At 37.9% G+C, this 25,403-nt stretch overlaps 1 protein-coding gene across 7 annotated transcripts in view; it reads right to left on the bottom strand.

The window, feature by feature from the left end:
- The window catches only part of ZMYND11 (zinc finger MYND-type containing 11), a 104,013-nt gene that overhangs the window by 18,953 nt on the left and 59,657 nt on the right, over positions 1-25,403 (bottom strand). For 3 of the 7 annotated variants that reach the window (XM_083854767.1, XM_083854768.1, XM_083854769.1), the window contains exons 3-5: positions 23,467-23,626; positions 10,406-10,450; positions 7,519-7,680 (exon numbers count right to left, since the gene is read on the bottom strand). In XM_083854767.1, the coding sequence (XP_083710893.1) occupies positions 7,519-7,680; positions 10,406-10,450; positions 23,467-23,626 (367 nt within the window). Of the gene's footprint in view, positions 1-7,518; positions 7,681-10,405; positions 10,451-10,918; positions 11,172-23,466; positions 23,627-25,403 lie in introns of those variants that run through there. The other 4 variants (XM_083854772.1, XM_083854770.1, XM_083854773.1 and 1 more) reach the window with 4 other exon arrangements.

Genomic DNA, 25,403 nt, shown 5'->3' with positions numbered 1-25,403 from the left:
CTGTTTATATTCCTTCTGAAAGACACTGAGGACACTGAAAACCACAGGCTGTTCCCCTGTGCTACAGCAAACTTGCAACTTATACATCTCAGGATTGTACTTACTACCTTTCTTGAAACAAAACTATACGCAGCACTACTTGCAAAGCTGCTTATTTGATTGCTTAACAGCAATTAGAATCATTACAAACTGTGCTGAAATACCAGTTCAGTCACGAACCTACTCAGATACTGCATTGTGCATAACAACACTGTAGCTTCCTCCTGCCTGGGAAAAACTCTATTGTGGAAAGGGCCAGCCCCAGGTATTTCTAATATCTGCAGTTCCTTGAAGCGTTATTTTCATAATATTAATGGTTGCCTGACCTTCCTTCCAAACTCTGGACTGACAGAGAATTTATCCTGCACTATATATTTGAATCACATTCTGTATATTCATGTTTCACTCTGACTGCTGCGAGAACGTGCATTCTGCTGGAATTCAAATCACCTACTCAGTTTCTCATAAACCAACATTGCCACTGCAAATGAAAACCCAAATGTGCATTAAATTATCTGCATTATGAAACACTGCTGTCATTTTGTCATTTCAGGCACTGGAGTGCTGTGTGCTTGTTAATGACACAGCATTTTAAAAGACTGAAACTTAAAAGGACACAATAAAACTCACATGCACTGACTAGTCCTACACCTCTTTTTCTGACATGGCTCTGAATTTATCAACCTTTGAAAGTATTTCAGAATTCATGTGAACCATTTTTCATGCCCTGCTGGGCAAGACAGTCTGAAAGAGACTGTTGAGATAGATGGTTTACAGTCTTATCCTTCAGATCATAAGAAAAGATAGATAGCTGGCTTTGTATAGTTATTGATGTCAGCAATTAATATCAGCTTAGGCACCAATGAAAATTATATAATTAACTTGCCAGTTCTGGCAAACTTTAATTTTTTCACTTTTCCTTCAATTCCCTACACTGATTTATTTTAAGAGAAACTTGATCTCCATGTTCCTCTACTAAATTTTGAAAGGTAATAAATTTGGGGAATTGGAGCCTATGAGCCAGCAAAATGTCTTTTTATGGCAAGGTTGCTCACCCTTCGTAGAAAGCAAGTTACATTTCAAGCACTTCATTCACTTTTCAACAATAATTAACCATTTAGGAGGTAGCATTCACACGTTCTTTGGAAGTTATAATGGAAAATGTGTAAGGTTTTAATAAAAAAAACCCCTCCTTTGTATTTTGAAGACTTGTAGTCTTCTCAGAGAAGTCGAGCTAGGGCCACTTAAAGCAAGAAAATAGATAATATTAGATGGGGACTGTGATTTGCATAAAAATTATTTATATTGCTCTGACACAAGATAATATACCCACTTTTAGGTCCCCTTTATAGGCAGAGTGATATAGAAGCACATATAAATTAAAATTAGGTCTTCTAATTTTCTACTTCAAGAAAAAAAACAATGGTAGTGGCAAGCTCCACTATCTCTTCCCTGTCAGATCTAAGATACTCTACTGGAAACCTAGTTCGAGTTCAAGTTTGTTTCAAGGAGACTGCCGAGATTCAATCCAGCCCCCAAAAAGGTCAGGATCCTTATACTTTTAGATAGCCCCTATTTGTGAGATAAATTATCCTAATGTAGGACTGTACCAGGTCTGGCTGGGATGAAAGCAATTGTCTTCACCCTATGCAACTCATACGGTGGTGTGGTTTAGATTTGTGACCAAAACAGTGTTTTGGTAACACATGGATGTTTTATCTCTTGCTGAGCAGTGCTTGCCCAGTGTAAAGGCCTTGGGAGTTTCTCACTCTGCCCCCAGAGTGAATGGACTGGGGAGGACACAAGAGGCTGGAAGACACAACAGGGCAGACAACCTGAACTAACCAAAGAGGCTGCTCTGTGTCATGTAACCTCATGGAAAGGAAGAGGAGGGGGCCTAGGGGGAATTTAGCCATCTTTAACTCAGGAACTGTCTGGGTATGGGTCTATCCATGAGGGTGGGGAGGCATCGCCTTTGCACCACCTTTTTTTTTCTGTTTTCTTTCCCGGCTGGGAGTTGAGGAGACATGAGAGTGCAGCCCTGTGGTGCTTGTCTGCCTGCTGGGGTTAACCTGCAACATGGACAATTCCCAGGTCACACGACTGCTTTAGAGAACTCTGCAAACCTTCTGCTTTGAATCAAGGCAAAGTGAAAGACTTGGTGTTTACACAGGGAATGAAGGAGTGAAGTAATAACCTTCACAATAGCAATCCTCATGTAGAAGATTAATGAGATTTGGTGGGTGAAAGGCCAAGCCTGCAGCCTAACTTTTCTTGTGGGTGCAGGAAATACCTTATATGAACCTTATTCTCTGCAGCACATCTGTTTCTTAGAAGCTGGTACCTTAAGGTTACACTACTCTTCATATTCAATATTCCAGATTAATTATACTGCCTAGCTGTTCAAGAGGGTAGCAATATATTGATTGCACCATGCAGGTGTGACTTATTTAGCAATTCTGACATGCTTATAGTGCAGGACTTCACTGCAAGACTTCACAAACCACATGAGGCTAGAGAAGCTACAGGCACTTTCAAGAAACACTCCATCCTGCAGTAGCACCGGGGATGATGGAAATGACAAACCTCTGCAATCTGAGTTAGCTCTCAACTCCCAGGGTAGCAATGGCCACTGTGCTGCAGTTGCTGCAGTCTTTCATTTGAAGAGAAAAGAATAGGAAAACTAAGAAATGCAAGGTATCAGTGCCTGTATTCTGTATGTCTAGCTACAAGCATTTAAATTACATTTGCACTGTTTAAAGAGGTTTCTGTTTCCCTATAATCTCCCATTAAGGAGTATTTTTTCCCTTCCTCTCTCACCTGTCCTGGGTATACACACATCAAAGAGCTGCATTTCAGTTCAGTGATGGATTATGTGAAGGCTGCTCAAAGACAGATACATATTTCTAAGACATCAGTTGCGTTTTCAGAAGCAATTCAGGTTTCCAGGGGTCTATTTGCAGAGGGGAACTATGAGCATGAGTCTAACATACACTCACCACTGCTCTTTAGAAACTTCTTGCTTTACACACTGGCCCTTGGACTTTTTTAGGGCTTAAATTGCCAGAGGAATTTGGTGCTACATATGGAAAGCTTTACTGCTCTGCCGCCCTCTCAAACTTCCAACCCTCAGGTCCTCATGTTTCCTGTACCATTAAGAAAGGTATGCAGGCACAAGGAATGGGTCTCAGAGCAATCAATGCACTGTGTGCCCTAAGTATCACACAGAAAAGCTCCTGCAGGAGCAAAATATGTCCCAAGACTTGCCTCTTTCATGATCAGATGCCGTAAAATCAGACTTTTTAAAGCATCAGGTGCTTTTGGAAATGTTACAGCTGACTCCACAAATTGATTTCTACTTGTATGGTGCATTAAGCACTTTCTGAATATGAAGCATCATATGAATTAAATACATTTTTATCTGCACAAAGAAGGTGGCAGGAGGCTCTAAGTGGAGGTTTCCCAGTTTTCTCACTGCTGTGGACAAATTCCTTTATACTTTATTCAGTATGTCCTGTGCAGCACCCAGTTCTGTCAGCTCCCTGATTTACTGCAGGGTGCAGGGGAGGGACTGGTGAGGACTGACACCTCACAGGTGTGGGCTCTGTGCACTGAGGCATGTGCTGCTAAAACTGCTCCTACATTAGAACTTCTCTTTACCCACCAATCCATGACTACTATTTGTGTGATCATGCCAAATACTGTTTCAAGAATATGTTTCCCCATACAGTCTCAAACTCCTACCATAACACTATGAAATAAGTCAATAAAGACATGTTCTTTCCTCCTTCCTTGTATTTTACATTAACCACCTTGACTGACAGCTGGTACCTAAACCCCCCTGATCTAAGGACTTGAGTAACTTCACTTAAGTAAAATCCATCTTCCTGTGCTTCTGTCTACTGCTTGTCATACTCATCAAATTTTGTCTGAAGTTGATTGTGAACTGCATAATGGTTTATTTTTATGTACTCCAGGAAATGCTCAGTACAGTACCAGAACTGAGAAAAAGCCTATCTACAGAATACTTACCAGCACAGTATTTAATATCTTAAGTGCTACAGATTACTTTGGTCTCCTATGTATAAACTCCAGGAATACTGGAATACCCACTATGGTAGGTAAATTGGCTCTAAGTCCTTGCAAAGAATATGCATGGAAGACCAGTCTCTGATCAGATGATTGTAAAAAAATTTAGGAGCCAAGTGAAACCATATGGCTAATACTTTCCTGCTGTTTCATAAAACAAAATCTATTTCTCTGGGACAAATGATATATCAAAATCTTAATTTTGCCTTCTTATAATTTTTTTTAAATTGGATTTTTAGAAAAGAAATAATAATAATCAATTACACCAACATGATCAAAATTCTCTTATTCATAATTTTGTATATATCTATTCCCCCTCCAAAAATTTAGTATTTTGGCAGTACTTTTTGTAGTCTTTAGGTACTAAATTAACAGCTGAAGAAAATGAATTCCCTTGTTTTATTTAACTGAAGAGAAGCAATAAATGTACAAGTCTCCTACATCCTTCAGAGACCAAGCTGACTAACCCTGTCTGGAATGGACTATTCCACTAGTGAAAAATGTAATCTCTAAGCTCATTCAATATTAAATTTTTCTCTTGTAACCTGTCTACTAGGAATTTTGCCGATAATGCCAATTTATTTCACTTAAGACAATGATTAGTCAAGAGTCAGGGAAAAATTTCAATCAGTGCAATGTGGTTTGAATTGAACTTTGTTTGACTTTTGACTCCTGCTGAGAGTTATATAGGGTACAAAAATATTCAAAGTGGTACCATCAATTTTAAAAGAGAAACAAATGAGGAACTGGACATTGTTGTTTATGGATGCAATCGAGAAAAACCATGGGCAGGCAAATAGAGTTCAGAACAAGGTTTGAAAGGGACTGTTATAAATTACATGGGAGAAAAAAATTTTAAAGTTATGAACAAATCTTTAGCAATGGCCTTTATAAAATATTTCTGAGTAGTCAAGTGTGCAAGATCAAGCTGCACAGGTTGATCAAACTAATACAACCAGCAATTGTGAAATGAAAGATCCAAAGGCTTGCTGACCTTGGCAGCATTACAGAAGCAATCTTTACATAAGAATGAAGTGTTCTTAGATTATTTCTCCCAATATATTATGTTTTAAACATACTTTTACTTCACCTTTGTAAAGAGCTTTGAAATCTCCAAGTGAAAAGTGCTATGTCCAGTTATGGAATTAAATATGAAAATATATGTATCTCTTTGTCCCAGCTATCACTTTTCTTGAAGATACATATTTACTGCTGATAACACAATGTAAATCTCCCATTGCCCTTATGCAAGATGGTTATGCTCTGTTATGCCCTCTGGACATCAGCCAGGGCTCTCTCCACATTATTAGTTTTTTGAATATAGGCCACTTTCTTGCTTTTAAAATGAAATTAGAGCAGTCATTTCCTAGGAGGGTGGGGAGAAAGTAGCAGAATATTGAGGGATGAATACTGACACAAGGATGCTGATTCCCACACTTACAGGGACTGTGCAAACCTCCTTAGTCCAAGTTGCAGAATTAGGGCTTGAAGAGATTTGAATTAATGACAAGAAAAATAGGAGCTACTGGCACAGGGGAGGAAAGGATGCCATGGCATTCACAATGGCAATATCCACAAAAATAGGCTGATCATCACCTGAGGCACTAAGCAAGCCAAAGGCCTCTGGGGCAGGAAGTATTTAAGAGCCCCCAAAACCTCTCCTTAATATTTGTGTAACAAAAAAGGAACCAATATGCAGAAAGACAGGCAGAGAGCACATGGCTCAAGTTCCACAGGATTTTTTTTTTTTTTAAATGTAAACATTTATTTAATATCATTGCCATAAAGGACTTCACAGCCTCATGGTGAAAGTCAAACTGTTCCCAAAGCTGATGTATCAGAGCGTATTTCAAGCAATGATTCAGCATTTCCACTCTGAGGACATCCATGGTACAAGATAGATGTTATGAAACCACCTCATACACAAGGTGGCATAAACCATCCACATTCTCTACTTTCACCAGGCACCATCTAAAATTCCTGGCAAAACTAGAGTGGAGACTGGATGCAGTTTACCTAGTTTTAATTATTTATAGGAATTATCAATACTTAATTATAAGATCCAACAACTATTAAAGAGATTTATTTAAAAATCTAAAAGTAATTCATCTATATATAATCATATCTTTTGTCTTTAACAGAGGGAATATTGAGTAGTTAAATTAAAACACTAGCAATTCAATATGGAGAGATACAGTAAATGTCTTTATTCTTAACAGCTTTTTTCCCTGTCACTACTTCTTTTTCATTACTTTCAGCTTCCTTAAGGCAGGCCTGATTCTTTTGCTATTTCCCTAAACCCTGAGAGCTCCCAGTCTGAGGCAACAGCAACAGGGTTTTTTTTAACTCATTCTAAGGTAACAGCAGTCAAAAAGTGCTGTTTTGAAACAAAACAATCCACATGTTTTCAACAACTGCTTCCCCATCCCACAAAGTTCCTGAAACCTTACATTCCTTGCAGCACAGATCATCTTAAGGTCAGTCTGCTGCTCTACAGCTAATCCAAGCTTTTAGCAAAGGAATTACCTCTCCCTCCAGCAATTCTAGGCAGAGTGGAACTGGCAGTTTTATGCCTTTCTGTAGCAACAATTTCATCTGAAACATTCATATGGATTATTCCTTCCAGGGAAAGGGAGCCCAACTCTGTAGGAAGCCCAGGGAAGTCTCCATTTGGGGAGGTGACACAGAGGTGACAACAGCAACGAGTATTTGGCTGATTCAAGGCTAGGTACCAGTAAGCACCATCCTGACCAGAATGTTTAATCATCTAATGACATGTAGACAACATATCTGCCCATTCCTGGAAAGTACATAAAAAATGCTGTCTCCCTGCCATACTCATAAGAATAGCATTCCTAAAGAAAAAGCAACATAGATATGGATGCCATGAGTGAAATCCAGATTGCCCTTTTTACACCAACAGAATCATCAGTAAATGAAAAGCAGGATTTAACTCCATATTTTTGATACTAGCCTCATCAGTAACATGATTGCTGCTTTACAACGTAAAATACCATTCCAATAAAATATTAAGAATGCAAGTCATCAAAATACAAAAATGATTCATTAAAATGACATTAAGTAAAAACAGTAGCATCTTATACAGCAATTTGTTTACTCTTGTTGAAGGTCCCCACATTTTACTGCACTTAGGTGCACACTCTCTGACACAGGGTACTGTGCAAGTAAAACTTGCTGGAGTCTTCAAAATTGGCCATTTGCTGCATGCACCACATTCTGGTACCTCTGTACAGATGCTCTAGATATGTACCATCATTTCAATATTCAGTTCTTTACCCATTAACCTGGCCAGACCATCTGGACACCTTAATAGATCTATTAATGAATATCAATCCTCTAATCAGCACATGAAATCTCATAGGTACTCACCCTGCAAACTGGGCACTGCCAGTGACTACTGCTGTCTCTAAGCCTGAACTCATCAGACAAACACTTGGAATGATACACACGAAAACACAGGTCACATATCAACACCTCTCCAGGCAAATGGCATTCAAAACAATACCAGTCATGATTTTCTGTTTCCCAGTCCTACAAAAAATACAAAATATTTTGGTATGACATTCTGTCAAAATCTGCAGGAACTAAGAACAAAATTGATATGTCTTGAAATCCAGCAGCAATTAGACATCATAAACATTTTAAGAAGTGTATAATGTTTAAAAAACAGGGGAAAACCTATGTGCTCAAAGATCTTCATCAATTTAATACACACTAATTCCAATAGAATATGAATGCCAAGTTTTAATTTTTTCAAGTGTCTGATTAGTTACAATTTCAAATATGAGCTCTGTCCACAATGAAAAGTGGGTTTGTTTTCTTTCTACCTTTGTGTAAAACATTTGTTGACCTCTCTGTATTAGACTGCAAACAAAAAATTGTGCACCTCAACAGACCATACCAATTTTCTTGGACTATTTCCCTTAGTTTGATGGTTATATTTTCAACTGTAATTTTCTGAAGGGCGGTCCCTTCCAGTCTTTACTCTCTTAAAACTGACAACTTTTCAGCATCAAAGTGTTGAGTTACAAGAAATAAATGAAATCATGAACCAATTACTGCAAGAAATGTTTCTGCTAAGCAATCCCAATGCAATTCAAAAAATATTAAATGTTTCACTTGCCGTGCTCAATAGCACCCGGCTCATTCCTGAAATGTTCTACAGAAGACAAAGGATATGGTTCTGCGGATGCACAGATGTCTTTAATATACTCTTCCTTGAAAATTCACCCCCAACGGCCAAATTCTGACCTTTGAAACATGCACAAGCTTTGCTGAAATAAATGAGAGCAGCATGCATATAATTTGGAGGCAGAATTTTGCTCTAGGAATCTATAGTTCTAAAACCAAGCAGAATTGCCAGTGGCCACTGTTAAATGTTTATGTTTGTTATCTGAAATGCCACAGTTTTCTCTACACTTACAAGACAAAATAGCTGTCATATCTCAGATAAAACTCCCAATGCCTTTTCATGTCAAATGTCACTTTTCAATGGGTTCAGATCTCTGAAAAAACTACTCCTATTCTTCAATAAATTATCTTGATAAAAATGTGATCAAGCTATTTCTAATGTCATGTTGTAAAGGTGGAGTTAGCAATTCCCACCGACTGCCAGAACTGGCATTTGTCTGATTTTCATTATTCTGTGCCCGGGAACTGCAGTCCTTGTGTGAAAGGTCTCCTCCAGCAGAGCAGTGTGAGAAGTGCCACACTCAAGTGGCACTTCCAGTCCCTTGTGCTGAAGAGCAGCCGTGTTGTGTACAGAACTCATGTGACCAGAGCCCCCATGAACACAGGAGATTTTGGGACAGCTTCAACCCAGACTGCCTGAACTAAAGTCGATGTACCATGAATGTTGGATTGCAGGGGCAGCAAGCTTAGGGGGGAAAAAAACCGCCCTATGAAAACTTAAGCAGTGATTTTTGAACTCAGAACTTTGCCTTCCTTTGTTGTGCAGATTAACAGTGTAACTTGACCTTTTGTCATTTCTCCTAATTTCATTTTACTGACAAATTCTGTATATCTCAAAATGGCATAGCACCACCAAATTTGGATATAAAGAACACATTCTTGTTTCACCAAATCTTTCCCCTCCAAAGTCTCATGACTGTGTACTTCGGGAGCCCTTTCTTTAGGATATTTTGTTAACAACTAAAGATACTGCATTGTTGGTATACTTGATTTGCCTGCAGACTGAGAAAAATCAGGATAAAGTAGTGTTTTGTATTTCACTTACATTAACTGCATGTATGAAATGGGAAATCAGATGGCAGTAAAGGGCCAATTAACAAGAAAAATAATCAGGTTTGGTTGAAGGTATATTTAGATAAAAATTAAACTGAGAAGACCCCAAGAGGTCCTGCAATTTCACCACAGAATCAGGATTCCAGGATTCTTGTTTTTTTATTTGTATTAGTTACGTATTCGTATCTCCCAGATATTCCATTGTTAAGAAATATGCTGGCAAGGAGATGTGGAATTTCATAAACATACGGAAATATATTTGCTGGCAAGAAAACTCATACACTCGAGCCAGAAACCATGACATTAAATAAAACACCAAAAGAGGCTTCCTTCAGTATTCGCACTGTAAAGTTTTGAAAACCTCATTATTTCTAAATAAAAGGTTCTTCACAGAAAAAAAGTTTCAGTTTAATGCAGTATATTTAGTGCAAAAGTACACATAAAACATTTATTTGTGCAATATATTTGAAAAGCTAGTAAAAAAAAGACGATTTAAGAAAGGCACATAACCCTTGTGGACAACTGCCCCATTGACTTCAATAGCGAGGTCGGAGGCATTAATTCTCCTCCAACAGCAACGAAATGTTGGTTACTGCTTCTCTCGGTTTACCTAAGTGTGAGTGGGAGGGGGATGTGCTCCCAGAACTTTATTTATTTGTTTGTTTGTTTATTTTCATGCAGGAGATGGGGTTAGTTTGGCTGCGCCCCGCTCCGGCCGCGGCGCTGGGGGTCGGGCGGGTCAGGGGCGCTCCCTGCGGGGGCTGCAGTTCCCGCTCGCACCGCCAGGTGTCGCCGGGCGCTCCCGAAAGCAGCGGCCCAGGGGCGGCCGCCGGGAGCTGCGACATCCGAGCGGAGCCCGCCCGGCGCTGGGGATGCGCCCGCGGCCCGCCGGCGGCAGTGACATGGATGATGGTGGTGGCTAAGAGAGTCAACTAAGCTATCCTAATGGAAGACAGAAACGTAATAGGAAATATGACAGAATTCAAAACCACATAGTGCAAAAATTGTTCACCTTGTTTTTTGCTGCTGTCTGGGAAAAAGGCTGCATACCGTAGGCCTTTCAAAATAAAAACAAAACAAACTTTGTATCTATACTGTAAGCCATCTGATTATCAGGATATACACAAGGCTAGAAAGAATTCATGCACAGTGACCAGGAAATCAATCTGTTAGTTCTAACTTCTGGTTGCATACATTTCCTCCTGCATTCCTGGAATGCTACCTGACACTTTCACCACATTTTATTTCTTTAAAATATCCCATGTATTTATATGATTAAAAGAACCCAACACCCATCATTCTTATCCATATACACAACCCACCACCGGGCCAATTTAAAAATCATCAAGAATATTAATGATCGTTAATTAATGCACTCTCTTTGATATATAAACCTTCTATGGGCATCTAAAAATGATCCTTCTAACATAATTTACTGCACAGGGAGTGGCCCCACCGAAAGCAAAGCAACACCTTTGCTGTATATTACCAAAGGTTAGGCTATCACTTTATCAATACAACTCACAGTCCTTATTTGTGTACAAGAGGTGGTACATGTTCCCAGGGCCATGCAGACTGCAGGAACAGGGACTCGGTTTCCTGGGGCAGGGAAGGTCTCCAGGGTCACTGTGCCGGCAGACAAAGGGAATCCTCTGCCCGAGTTCAGCGGTGCACCAGTGACCGGCCCCGGGAGGGAGCGGATTTGGCAGCAAAGCTGAGATCCAACAGGAGGCCTTCCCCTGGCTCTGCCCAGCTGCCCGCTGCACTCGTGGGTCTTTGCATCAGCAGGGCAGCAAATGGGTTGGGGGGACTGTGTGTGATAGCCAAAGAGCCGTGCTCTGTTAAGCAGAGCGGGATTTTGCAATCCTATGGGTCACAAATGATCACTTGTTCTTGATATTCAAATCCGTCAGACATTATATCATAAAGGTCACTTTGCACTGACAGAAATAGCTGAGATTTCTCAGCAACGTGAGTGCAGTACTGCAACAATTTTAAAAATACATCTTAATTTATGACCAGCACGTAAGCTTACTTTTCTTTGTCATTTGTCTTAAGTAGGTTGTCTTAAAGCAAATACATACATTTATTCTGTAAGTACAGAAAAATAACATGGGATAGAAAATGTCAGGCTATCCAGAACATTTGACAATTTAAATACAGATAAACCCAAAAGAAAGGAATGAATCATCATGTCGTAGCCTTTACTGTAAAATAAAATACATAGTTGTTGTCAAGGAAAGAATAATTTTAGTGCACAAAGAAAATGTCCATTATAATGCAAATGTACATGGAAAAGAAATGCTTACTCATTAGTAATGGAGATTTACTTAGCTGTAATTGAAATAGGGAATCTGTATGTTGGAGAATGTGACATCCTGCTGTACAATTAGCATACCATTAAGTAGGAGATGTGAAGCACATACTGACAGTAAAATTAACAATAACTTAGAGGTCACAATTGTAACTATTAGGTCACTTCCACACCACAGCAAGCCCATAATTATTGTAAAAAAAAGATGTTAAAACAAGCAATAAATTTTCATTTTCATATAAATTATATGTAGGCACAGCAGATGAAAACAGTATAACCTCCTTTCTTAGACTTTGCCTAAAAGGACCACTTTGCCTTTTTATAATGCACATTCCATTAACATAGCTCATTTCTTACCTGTTCATTTGTTTTCTCCAAGTCCCTTAATGGTAGCCCAGATACTCGGTATTAAGTCACTCTACTATCAGGTGGAGAGAGGAAAAGGGAGGGGGAAAAAAGCAAAACTCTATTCATGAAACTCCCCCTCATGGGGATTTGCTGGTTTCACACTGTCGAACTAGATTTCCCAAACAATCCAAATTATGGCTATCCTTTGGACCCAACCAGTAAGCTAAAAAAAAAAAAGGGTCACATAGATGGGAAAGACAGTTATAAGTCAGTTACCCTTTGGCACGATCATGTTTATTTATGGATAGTATACATACAGTTCTGTTGTCCTAAATTCAATATGAAGCAAATGGAGGAAATCATTTCCCGTGGAGTTCATGGTTCCCAGCATTTTCTGTGTGGCACTTGTCCCATAGCACTCTTTGCACTTTTTTTTCCCCAGGTGTTCTGTTTTAAGTGCTTCTCCAGTGTTTCTTTTAGGTGTGTGCTGCTGTGGTGTTCCCCTCTCTCCCCCCAACATTCATGCACACACAGCTCCTTCCAGATCACCAGATTTTCATTCAGACCCTCCTGTGCACAAACTCATTGTCAGCCCTGCATGGTGTCTATGCTTTAACAGTCCCTAGAGCTCCAGCTGCCCAGTGGGTAAGAAACTTAGAGCAGTTTTTCAATAGTTTAAAGGAAGAGAATTAGCAGATACACAGTAGATTTCACCCACTGTGTATCTTAACAGTTTTGGTCTGTCACAGTGGTGGAATCTAGAATGGCAACAAGGTCCATGTCAGCAGAAAGAAGGAATTTAAAAATTATATTTTTTTTTTTTAAATCATGGTATTTGCATGCTACATTTATTTCAAGACATTTTCAAATCACCAGTCCAAGACTTCAGGGTAATCTTTCCATGACTATTTCATAGCCCTTTAAAGAATGTCAATAAAAGAGTTCCTACTATTTTTCAGATTCCCATTTCTTTAACATATAATGAGATAGGCCATGCCCAATTTGAAGATACAATTTCTGAAGCAAATGTTCTGGATTCTGATATTTTAGGATTTGGGAACAGCCATAAGGAACACTTCCATATCTTCTCACCTCTATCAGCTTTAACATCAGAGTTCTTTACATTTTCCCCCCTTCAACTAAGAGAGAAGCTTTTAAAATCTTGGGTTCTGATGTCAAGGTTTCTTTGCTGGCCTTCAGCAACTCTTCACTGGAACACAACAGAGTTGACTACTAGTCCATATCAAGTAGAAATATACACTGAAATAAATGCCTCACAAGAATTATGAGCTTTTTTTCACCTTTTTGATTTTGCTTAGGTTTTGCAACATGCATCAATCATCATCTGCTGTTGGGAAGTAATTCCTATCTTCTCTACTTAATCTTCTGTATTTCAAACTTTCTGCTGTAAATTAAAAGCCTTTATTATCTAAGAAGTGGTGGGGCTGCATTCTAGCATGGATGTATCTGCCATTTCATTACTCTTCTCTGGTAATCCGTGTCCTCTCCTTAAGAGGACTCAGAGTATGCTGCAAGAACCTATGCCCCCATTCACATTAAACAAAGCAATATATTTCTGTCTAAACACATTTTCCATTTTTAATAAATCAGTTCCTTTCTGTCTTTTTCAGGCAGCATCTGCTCCATCAAAGCTTTCTCAATTAGACATGAGCTTTACTAAAGGTAATTGCTAAAACCTTGCAGTACATCTTTATGACTCATGACTACCAGGAACCATGGTGGGGGTGCACTACGTTTGAGACTTCTGTCCTCCAGTACAAAACCCAAAAAAATGCTTCTTACTTCTACATTTGCTGCAAAAAGCTACTGCCCACTTCATTTATCTTTTTTTGTACTTCTCTCAAGGTGTAAATACTGGAATCCCTGCCCCACACAAAAGGCAACCTGAAACAGGCTTGGACAGGAGCAGTTGTTAACAGCCCTGAGACACAGAAATACTAAACCAGCATTTAGCTCAGCTTTGAAATGCCTCCCTTTGCCCATCTATCCACTGCTTTTGCAATTCTGTTCAACTTCCAAGTAACTGCTCTTTACTGAAAGTAACTGCTCTGTAGTAAGAGGAGTTTTACAAAGTGTGGCTGATTATCTGTAGTGCTGCACTGATGGGAGCCTTACTCCTTTTTTTTTTTTTTTTTTTTTTTCAGAGAGTGCAAGTGGATGTGGTACATGCACACTGGCCTCTATTTTAAACAGGCCCTATCTCTTTGGGTACAGCAGCCAGTAAGGAATCTCCAGCCTATCAGGGGTACTGGTTTCCACTCAGACACCAGCAAGCACCAAGTAATACCTGGGTTGAACAAACATTATGTGTCATGGAAAATCATTCCCAGTATTTTTCTGAATGCAGTGTGGACACTGTGTTTGTTTTTCGCCAGAGGCCTTAGCTTGCTGTGAGGGCAGTCTTCCTACTGCCCTTTGGGTCAGCCTTCTCTTTGTGCCACGTCCCTGGCTCCATCTATTCCTTAGCAAGCATGAATCTTCCTGTAAACATCCTCTCAGTAGCCTACAGGATCTGCTTTTATCTTTTCATCAGAACAATGATGAAAAGGTTAGGCTTCAAACCGAGGAAGGTGTGATTAATTCCTTGATGGCTCAGAGGACTTACTCCATCTTTGCAGCAGGTAAATGGTGAGTTAGCTGTTTAATAAAGTATTTCCCTTTCATCATTTCTGTAAAGGATCCATATTTGATCAGGACGATTGCTTTCCAATGATAAAAGTTTCTTAGATCATCACATGTTTTACATTTAATGCTAGAGCAATGCTTCAGGGTAAATTCACCATGAAAATAAGCTTATTTTCACCCCTGCAGTTTTCCTGTATCCATGTGTTTACCAGATATATTTCTTCCTGTTTTGCATCTATGTTTTTCCTACTGCTTTTGCTCATCTTTTATTGCTCAGCAAATAAACAAGCATCCATCTCTCTTTCAAAGCCAAAAAGACTTCAACAGCTAGAATCCCTTTGTGAAAATTGTTTCACTTTATCTTTTCCTTCTTTTTCTAGAAAACTACCACAGCAGGTAGCTACAATGTGTGCTTTTACAGATGGGATAATCTATCCATTCAGATCAGTTGCCTTTATAGAAACTTTCCTTCACTGACCTGGGCTTTATCTTTAAAATGTATTCCCATAAATTGTCTCTGTAGGATACTTTGTAGGTATTCATTATTCATTTTTTATCACAAAGAAATCCTAAGTAATTATGAATTCATATGTCCTCACAATTACTGAGGCATCTTGCTTTACTTGTTTTACATCAAGTACATTTTTTTTTTTTTTTTGTTAATTATGGCCAAGGTTTTAGCATCTCAGCAATTAATTGGAATTTCTTGTTTTACATGATTTTTAAATTCTCTTATTTAAGAAACCCCTTCTATTCTAAAAAGAACCAACACAAAACCATTAGTCGGGAGAGAGACCAAAATCTCCATAGTGCATGTATTTATGGGCTTGTAACAATCCATTTCCATTTTCTCCACTGGTAACTGCTTTCTTTTTTTGATGCACTGTTGCAGGAAGACTCAGGTTCTGCAGAGAATTCCACATGCTCTCAGAACACTTTTGGCTTTCTTTCACTGAATTTAATCTGCAAGACTAAGTTTGTCTAATTAATTTATTGCCGCTAGTCCTAGAAGTCCTCAGTTTCTGGCAGAAACCACCCAAGTCTTCTCTGGATTCCTGCCAGGACAGGTAAATTTTTATTCACCTTCCCACCCTGCTGCCATGTTCTCAACAATTTGGGGTGATAGCCCCCAAAGGAGAGAGCCAGGCTCTAGCTCCCAATGCTAAAGAAGTGAGTTTTTTCAAGAAGTGTAGTAGTATGTCAGCAGCCAAACTGACTGCCTAAATCCCTGTCACACTTATCTGCTCAGCCCATGAGCTGTGCTCCTGAAGTGATGAATAAATCTCAATTTCCTTCCCAAGAAGATCATGTTTGGGTAGTAGCAGCGTACATTATTTAAGGTGAGACAATACAAGTATTCTCCTCCAGGATATTAGAAAGAGAAAATAATTTCAATTGAAAATGGTTTTTCCTTTCTTCATGTTCTAAGCAAGTTCAAGGTCAATAGAAACTTTTAACTTATCTCCTCAGAAACTGGATTCACTCCGCTATTAATGTCACAATTTTTGACTTAAGTTGAGCTAAGAGGAGGTTTGTAGGCTACTTTCATTACAGAGATAAATCAGTGACAAAGTATTTATCAGGTGCAATGCCTTTCATGTCCACATTATGGTTTTGTTCCCCTGGAAAGAAGGTGAATCCAGACCAGAAATAAACCATCTCTTTGCTTGTAGTTCCAAGTCTCCTTTCAAGAACTATGCACAAAAATGGTCTTCTCCCCTTTTCTTGCTTAAAATATGTTTACAGTGCTTCTCTGGTCCTATTTTGTAGTGTTTCTTTAGGTTGATGTGTCAGCACACACAGAAACATTTTATCTGAACCAACAGCAGAACCTCCTACACAGGTTCCTTAAATCTCTTGTCCATATGTCCTGTCCTGTAGGTGTGACTAATACTGTTTCAGCTTCAGTTGATAGAAAGGCATGGAGACTGCATTTATTGTGAATGAAGCATGAATATTAATAAGCCCATCAGCTTCAATGAAGTTTCATTCAGTGACCAGCATGACACAATAATAAAACATTCAAATCAGTTCCCAGAGATACACAGCATTTTGAACCCAAAAGTTAATAAAAACACTGCTAGGTCAGGGGGAGCACAAAAGGGGTAGAAAAATCCCAAGATGCATATTTTCAAAACAAACTCAAGACAGACTGATCTATGTCATTCTTCTATTAGCATAACTTAAATCCCATGATAGAACCTTTCGACAGATTAGTTTGACTAGTTTACTTCAAACTCAAAGGTAAATCCTCATTCTCAAAAACACCCTTTCAATCAGAAAATAACATTTTGTGAAATCTGTGAACATTATCAGTATCTCAACTCCAGAATGGAGAATGAAAGCCTCAAAGAAGATATAGCATTACATCAACTGAATTTTCAAAAGTCAAGTTGCCAAAGCTGAGAGAGCCAAGTGAAGATGCTGACAAGGTTGTTTCACCAGTTTAAAAGAAGCAGCATCTCTCTGCAGTCAGATGGAGTCTAGTAGTGTCACCTTCAGTAATGTGAAGATATTGCAAACATTGTGAACTCCCTTTCCAGAGAACAAAAAATAAGGATGAGCAGAGGAGAGGGAAGAAATACCCCTGAACAGATGGGATGTGAAAATCAAGACTGCAAAACAAATGCAGTAAATTGCTCACTATTCTTAACCCATCTAGAGGCACGGAGAACCACTGGAATGGCTGTGAGGCCATTCTCATAAACTGCATATTAACAGCCTTAATGCAAAGACAGAAAAGGGCCTTGGCTTTAATGCAGAAATAATTTCTCATCCATGAGTTGGGAATTCAGAATTCTAATTTGTTTCTCTAGGATAAAATAGTCTATGCTTTGATCTGATGATTTGAACATATTTGCTTTTCTGAACTTTCCTAAATCCACTTATTTTTGGTTTATTAACAAGCAGGATAATATCTGCAGTTTGTGACAATAATTTGCAAGAAAAATCATTACATTTAGTACATGGAGGATTGATTCCATGGCAGTCCTTTGGAAAATTAAGCTCCAAATGATGGGACCTTAAAGGATGGAAAGACAGCCAGAAAAGATTCTAAGAGTTTCAGAATCTCATCTTCCCTGAGTGTTCTTGTGTGACCAGGCTGGTATGTAGCCTGACCTCAAAACCTCCTTATACTCTCCCTGATATGTGGTAATAAGGGATGGAAGCCAGTTTGAATTTTTTCTCTCATGGGATCAATCATTAACTCTTTGCATCAGTGAATCACCAACTGTAAAGAATGCTGGCACTTTCACAATAATTAGGAAGCTATCTGGGACATTCCAGCCTGGAAAGTTCTCAATTTGTTCAATATGGGAAAAATATTAACTAATATGGCTTGGGCTATGTTTGGCTTTGGATCAGTGAATTCACACAGGACTTTACACTAAAGGCATTATGGATGGATAAGGCAAATGGAGAATTTCTTTAAACACTGAAGGAGATTTTTCTTCATTTGGTGTGACATGTTCTTCCTCTTTGTGCTCTTCAGTTGTAAGAGCTTTCATGATGAAGGCACTGGCTGTCAGAATTGCTGTTTCATATTATCCTTCTGCCCCTAACTGAAAAGAATGGGATGCACATTAAAACCATTCCTCAGCCTGGTTATTTAGGAGCCCCTAGCTTGCTAGCAGGAGCTGGTAGCTATTCAGGCTGGTTTTGGATTGAGTTTGGTTTTGTCTGTTGTTTGGGTTTTTTTTTTTATTATTATTTAAAGTGTATTTTGTGTACAGAAAAGATTCAAAGCCTCACAGTGACAGTTCTTAAGCTTTTTACAATTATCTTCACATGTATGGAGACTCAAGATGACATAGCCAGTTCAAAAAACAGCTTCTGGCTACAAATACTGACCTAGCATGGAAAAATCAATATAATTACAAAAGCAATTAAGCATGGCAAGCAAGGAATCAAGCCTTTGCTCAATCTAAAGTAATTTAGATTAACACAAACATAACAGCCAAAAATACTCCTTTCTCATAGACTGATCCTGGTAAAATTGAACCTGCAACACATCACATCATAAAAATAACTGGGTGTGTGCCTGAGGTCACTTGGGTTAACAAAACCACCTTCAAGACTCACAGTGCTGCCAGTGGGTTACAAAAAGTGTTAAAGTGATGGGAGTACAGACAGAGTGGAGAGATGGATTATTTAGGCAGCCTTGTGACTTGAAAGTATCTGGAGTCACTTTGAGCAGGCACCAGTACTCTCTCAATTTAAAATACCAGAAAAATCCCCAGTAATGAATTAGCACATTGAGAATACATGTGCGTTTTGAGGAAAAGTATGTTGTATTTCTAATGTTTTCTGAAAGCAGGAAAAAGCAATAAAACTTCCCCTCCAAACAGTACGCTCTCCACTAAACTAAAACATCTTTAGAGGAAAGAATTGGAAAGGCAATAATTTAGATATAGAAAGAACCAAATACATAGGAGAATGATCCCCAAAGTCACACTTAACTAGCCAGAAGAATTGCTGGCTCTTTCTATAGGCAATCAATTAAATGATCAGAAAACAGAACTCTGTAAAAGAATAATTTCTTGAAAATATAATCACCTTTTATGCATTCTGCAGTGAAGAAATAGCTCACAGTGCCTTAAGTAAGTGTAAAGCCTCACTCTTCACATCTCATTAGAGAATTTGGCCACTATGAACCATTTTTAAACCACAGCAGTGCTGTGGGATATGTTGCAATCAGATGCAAACAATGAACCCGTGTTATGAACACATCTCCATTTTAGAAGAGCACAATATTGTTTGGCTTTATGAACACAGGAAAATTGAAATTATACATTCAGAAAGCCTCTCTCTGGGTCAGAGCAGTTTTATGACTTTAATCATGAGGACAAGAATTAGCACATTAAATGCTCAAAATATCTCAGTGCACACTGTCTATAGAAAAATGTAAATGAATAAGACAAACTAACTCTAAAAACTGCATCTAACTCCCCCTTCCCCCCCCCCCCCCCCCCCCCCATGAAGCCATAGGACATTGGTACTTGAATTCAATTTCCTTTCTTGGGGTTAGACAAAGTACTATGTTACACTGATAAAATTACATAAAATCATGGCAGAACAGACAATAGTAATGAATAGGTAAGAAGATTCATTATTATTTTCTTGAAGAACTATGTTTCCTTTCTATTTTATCAACTGCATTCAAAACATAATTAACAACACTGATATGCAAATTTTTTTCTAAACCCAAAGAGCAAAGAGATTTTTTAATACTGGTAATAAATAGCATGTCCATATTCCAGAAGTTCTGTGAGAAATAGAAATAAAGCATTTAGAAAAAAAGAAAAAAAGTAAACTTCCATTACCAGACTTCAGGACTGACATTTCCCTTGCAAGGCAAGAAGCTGAAGAGATTTTGTTCAATTGTATAATAATGCATCAACAAACAGAAAAATGCAAAATTCCTAACTAAAATCCTGAATAAAAATGGAAAATAAATTATTCTCTCATTTATTTTGTGCAAATGCATTAATCATCTGCAAGATAAGAAAGCCTGTAAGATGAGAACACATTTTAAAAATGTGCAAAACATCTGGAGACAAGGCAAATGAGCAAAAAAAAATGAATACCTGTACAAGCCCTGGAGGTATAATATTTGCAGAAAAGTTCTTGTTTAGGTACCAATCCTTAAATGTCAGTTGGAATACAGTACATTTTGCTACTGACTCAACATTTTAAATTTAGTAACTTTTACAAAAATATTTCTCCCACATGTATCTGACAGAATAATTTTATACTCTTAAATCTTATCATTCTTTTTTTCCCCAGTTTTTCTGAACATTAATTTTCATGAGCCATCCCTTTTGTAAGAGTCTCCTGATGCCCTCAAACTGTTTTGTCTTTGTGCCTCAAATTACTAAATATGTGAGGTTTTGCTATTTTTTTTTTTAATGCAGCTTCAACATACTGCTAGAACAATGAGAGCAAAGTAATATAATTTTTCTGAAGGCCAGGAGTAACCCTATCAGAGATCATGTCCTTACTGCATAGATCTATCATTATGTCAACCTATTGTATAGGGCAGATGTTTGGAAACCCCTAAGCAAGCACCACAGATTATCAAATGAATCTTTTCCAAATAGAGCTGTGTGTTCATCATCTCTATACTTTCGATTATTGTCACTATTTAGCCATCAGTCTGTAGTCACCATCACAACCAGTACTTTCAGTTCATGTGGCATCCTCTAGTCAGGCACCTCTTACAGTAACAGACAAAGGTGCTCAGCAGTTTTATGGCCAAGGCCAGTAATCTTTTTACTTGCTAAAATTCAGATCCATAACTTCGAAAGTGTAGGAAACCACCAAGCAAATAGTCAAATAAAAAGTGGGGGGAGGGATGATGAGAATGTGTCCCTTTGCTATCTCCCTGGAGTAGCCTGTGTTTGCTGACTTCCACTGTGGTGCCAGGAAAGAAGTTTAGATCCAAAAGCATTCCTGCACTGGTGCCAGTGGATTGATTCTTAAGTCTTCTCTTTCCCATTTTGAGCTTTCCGAGTTTAGTAGTACCAAATTTGACAATTAGGTTAAGGGTCTGTAAGTGCTAACGTTTGAGCCTGAAATCCCTATTTTAACATTAATAACCCTGCTTCAAAGAGTTCCATCTCCTCCAAGTGCACCTCCAAAAAGAATTCTGTGTATTTGTCCTCACTGAAATGTAACCTGAGCTTATGGTTCAACAGCCATTAGTACCCGATTTGAGCAGTGCTGAATTACAAAGAACTACAAACTGCCTCTTGATCAAGTGCAGACAAAGCATCTGTAAAACTATCCCGTGTGTCCAGCAGAGAACATACCAAACTTCATGGGTTTGCACCAATTGTCGGAGAATGGAAAATACTTGATCTGATGTCGAGTGATGACAGTGACACTTTGTTACTCATTAAAGCTTTCTGAATAAAAGAACAAAGAGAATGACTTTATACCAAGTCAATATGTTTTGCTTCATCTGTCTGCAGCATTTTGATCCAGTATTAGGATCAAAACGTTTGGGTTTGGGTACTATTGAAACATGGCCTGGATCAGAATCTGATTCTTATTTTTGTGTAAAACTGTTAAATCAAGTGTGGTGTTTTGAACTACTGAGACGGCCACCACACATATGGTCACAGCCCAGAGCAGCAGTGCTTAGCAGTCATGCTGAAAATGCAGTCAATGCTTCTAACTAAAGGGTTATTCATAATGTCACTTGAACAGCATCTTCGGTCAAGTCAATGTTTTTTTGCTCAGACATAAAATAATTGTGTAATTCTAATGACTCAATGGGAATTTACAGGATGATCATCTTTCAAGTTTCGTTAAGCAAATGTTGATAATATGCAGCAGGAACATTATTTGAATGACTATATAAGAAATGGCTATGGTGAGGCATTTTGATAACTTTTTTTCTTTTTTTCTTTTCTCTTAGCAATAGAGGAAACAAACATAGAGAATACTTGAGATAATCACATATCTCAGGCTTTATGTCTTGTTGAGCCTACACAGTTAATATCACTTCTAAACAGATAAAAACTGATGTAAGAAATACCTAAAAGAACTAAGCTGGAGTTTTGAAATGTTTCCTCCCAGGGAGAATAGTAACACACCCTTTAAAGGTTCCCATGAGGGTTTCTAATGAAATTAGATTGAAAATCTTAACAGTGACATAATGTAAATTAAATATAATGTATTGAAATTAAGGTATTTCAATACTTTAAATTTGTGTGAGATAATTTTGATGATAATGCTTTCTGTTATGGATATTGCTTTTCTCCACAAAACCCAAAAATACACTGTTTCACTTTCAGGATCTTACTGATAACTGTAATATTGCACTGAGCATTTTGGTGGTTTTCAGAGTTTTTCTGTGTTCCCGCAAAATTTTATGTATTAGCTATGTCTGAGACAATGCTGACCCTTTTATCAATGTTTAATACAATTTATATTCTAAAACAATAGTTCCTACTTCAGGTATTTTAAAGTTTTGCAAAACTCTTTTTAGTTAAGAAAATGTTGCCTAGTAAATAGAAAGATGGGGCTTCTGAACAAGGCAAAGGAATTGTGCAAGCTTTTTCGTGGTCTATGTGACTATCCTCACTTTGTGTGTTCCACCTCAGCTATGGAGGGATATCAAAAACATGCTTTTTTTTTTAAATTTATTTTTTTTTTCCTTCATGTAGCTTTTGACCTATTTAAATAGATTGTAATATTTATCTTACACATCCAGTGGAACAGTATTTGGATGCCTATAGCTGATTTGCTGAGAAAATCCTTCCTAATTGAATACCCTGGTGTTCATGAATATCAGTAAAACACATCTTTTCATGTGTGTTTGCATATAATTTTATAATTTCATGTTACACTTCTGAAATGGACTTATTTATTCTTCAGATTCAGATTAAAGCAAGATTTAAAAGTTTGCAATTTTTTTTTTTTAAACACCATCTTTGGAATTTGAGAATATCTGAGGATTTCAAGTAATACCAATAATATTTACTGTCTTCCTGTACAACTGTAGAAGAGAACACTACATAAAAATGAGCCATAACCGAGCAAAGGACTTTGCCAGTTTTTCATAGCAGAAAACACAGAATTCAAGAGGTAAGAGCTTCTACGGAATAGAAAAGGTTAAAAAAAATTAAGAGTGCATTACTTCCCTGTTCACAAGCACCAATACAGAATCTATAAATAGTGTTAAATATAAATTAAAACAAGTTTCATGCTAAGATACCAGAAATCGTGATTTATTTTCTCAAAGACTTTATACTCACAATCTCATCTCCTGGCAACCAATATCCTTCTTGTTCAATACCAGCTTTTGACCCTTTACACCCCACTGTCAGGGTTTCCACAATGAGACCATCCTTGACTGCTAAACTCAGCTGACGTGTGGTTTCTTTTGGATGCATACCATGGACTCGAGACATATACCTGTACACAAAGCACAGAAGTCCTTTAGTGTTAGTTTTTAATTATAAAATGTGTCAGCAAAATATACACATTTGCACGAGTTAAAATAATACACAGTCTAAGCTTTAGATTGTTTTTAAATTCAAAATTTATATAACTTCCCCCTTCAAATCAGCTTTTTCCTCTTGCAGCCATCAGGTACACATTTAGACAAGTAGTAGCACAGTAAATTTCTACCCAAAAAAAAAAATAAAAATCCCAGAAAGAACATAGGGTGCTTGGGCTTGTCTCTGCCATATCCATTTGTGCCCTTTAAATGACTTTAAACTTGCATTTCTCTACCACTTCCTACAGCATACATACTACAGAATGTACCAATGAATCTTTGTGATGCTTGTGTGTACAATACATTTACGAAAAATGTGAAATTTATATATCACATATGAAAACTCAACAGCTCAAGTTACTGTGCTAAGTGGTTTTTCTCATTTTCTTGAGTTAACCACAATGATCACACTGTGACAAACTGCCTTGGTGAGAAAAAAACCACATGTAGCCTTAACTGTGTATATACATGAGATTTAGCTGTGTGATGTTGACCTTTACCCAGTATAATTTGCTTCTAGGCCAACACCAAACATTAACTTGGAGTAAACAACATAAAATTATCTTCTCTCAAATAAAGATGACCTCTCTACCTTAAGATCATTACAATTCAGGGTTTTTTTTAACAAAATTCTGAAAACATATCGAGGAGTTGCTGCACACAGAGAGCTGCAATTGCAGGCAATCAGCAGATATGGGAATTGACTTGGAACCAATTATTTTGTGGACAATATTTTCCTAGTTATGTGTCTCTTAAAGTTACAGAGCTAACTGAATTTCTCTCCATTTTTGCTTCTCCAGCTACTCTGTCTTCACCTGTTTCCCAAGAGAGAAATCTGTAATTTGTCTGCTTTAAGACAAAGCTGTCAGCTATAGTATCCTTGCCTTCCTGCTTCATAATGAATTCCAGCAACCACGATTCCTTTGTGACTGTCATCACAAATACCTTCACAAAAAATGTAATTATGATGACGAGCAAACTCAAGAAAGATGTATTATAAAGCAGCAGCATTGCATTAAAAAAAAAAAAAGAGTTAAATCAGTTTAGGTTTTTTTTAATAACATGGCTGACAGAAATTTTTAATGCCTTAGAAGTTATAAACTTAAAATAAGGAGTGAAGACCACCCCAACGGTCAAGTCTTCAATCAACCCCTCTCCTAGAAGACATCTGCCTTTCAAACTTCTTACTGTTTTGTATGAATAAAGGTCTTTCCCTTTCCAACTTTCTCTCTCAAGCTCTTGCTGGAACTGGTATATGCTAACCTGATATGTTTGTTTTGCTCTAAACTGTATATAAAATTGTATAGTAGATTTCTGACTGAGTAGAAGTATGTATTTGTATAGTAAATTATACAATAATCAGAGCAGCACAGGACATTTATAAATTTTTGCTTGGTATCAGAGGCATTTACATAAATGCAGCATGTTTTCAGGATCCTGGGGTTTATGTTTTTTAGCCTAAAAGCTCTTAGAGGCAGATGCTGCTATTTACCATATTTTACACCACGAATGGTCCAAGTCTAACTGGTGTGTGCATGTTAGCATTGTATAAAAGGTAAGCAATTGATACAGGATTAACGATATTCTTTGCAAGTCTGTGTTCCAAGCTAATATATATGAATCTTCTGGTGGTTTGCACATAGGGTCAAGGGCCAAAATCATAAGGGATGTCAGGTCTGTATCACCTCGGCT

This window comes from Zosterops lateralis, assembly GCF_965231275.1.
Source record: "Zosterops lateralis genome assembly, chromosome: 1".
NCBI classification, from domain to species: domain Eukaryota; kingdom Metazoa; phylum Chordata; class Aves; order Passeriformes; family Zosteropidae; genus Zosterops; species Zosterops lateralis.
The sequence above is the reverse complement of the archived record's forward strand: the minus strand, read 5'-3'. Positions and strand labels throughout refer to the sequence as shown.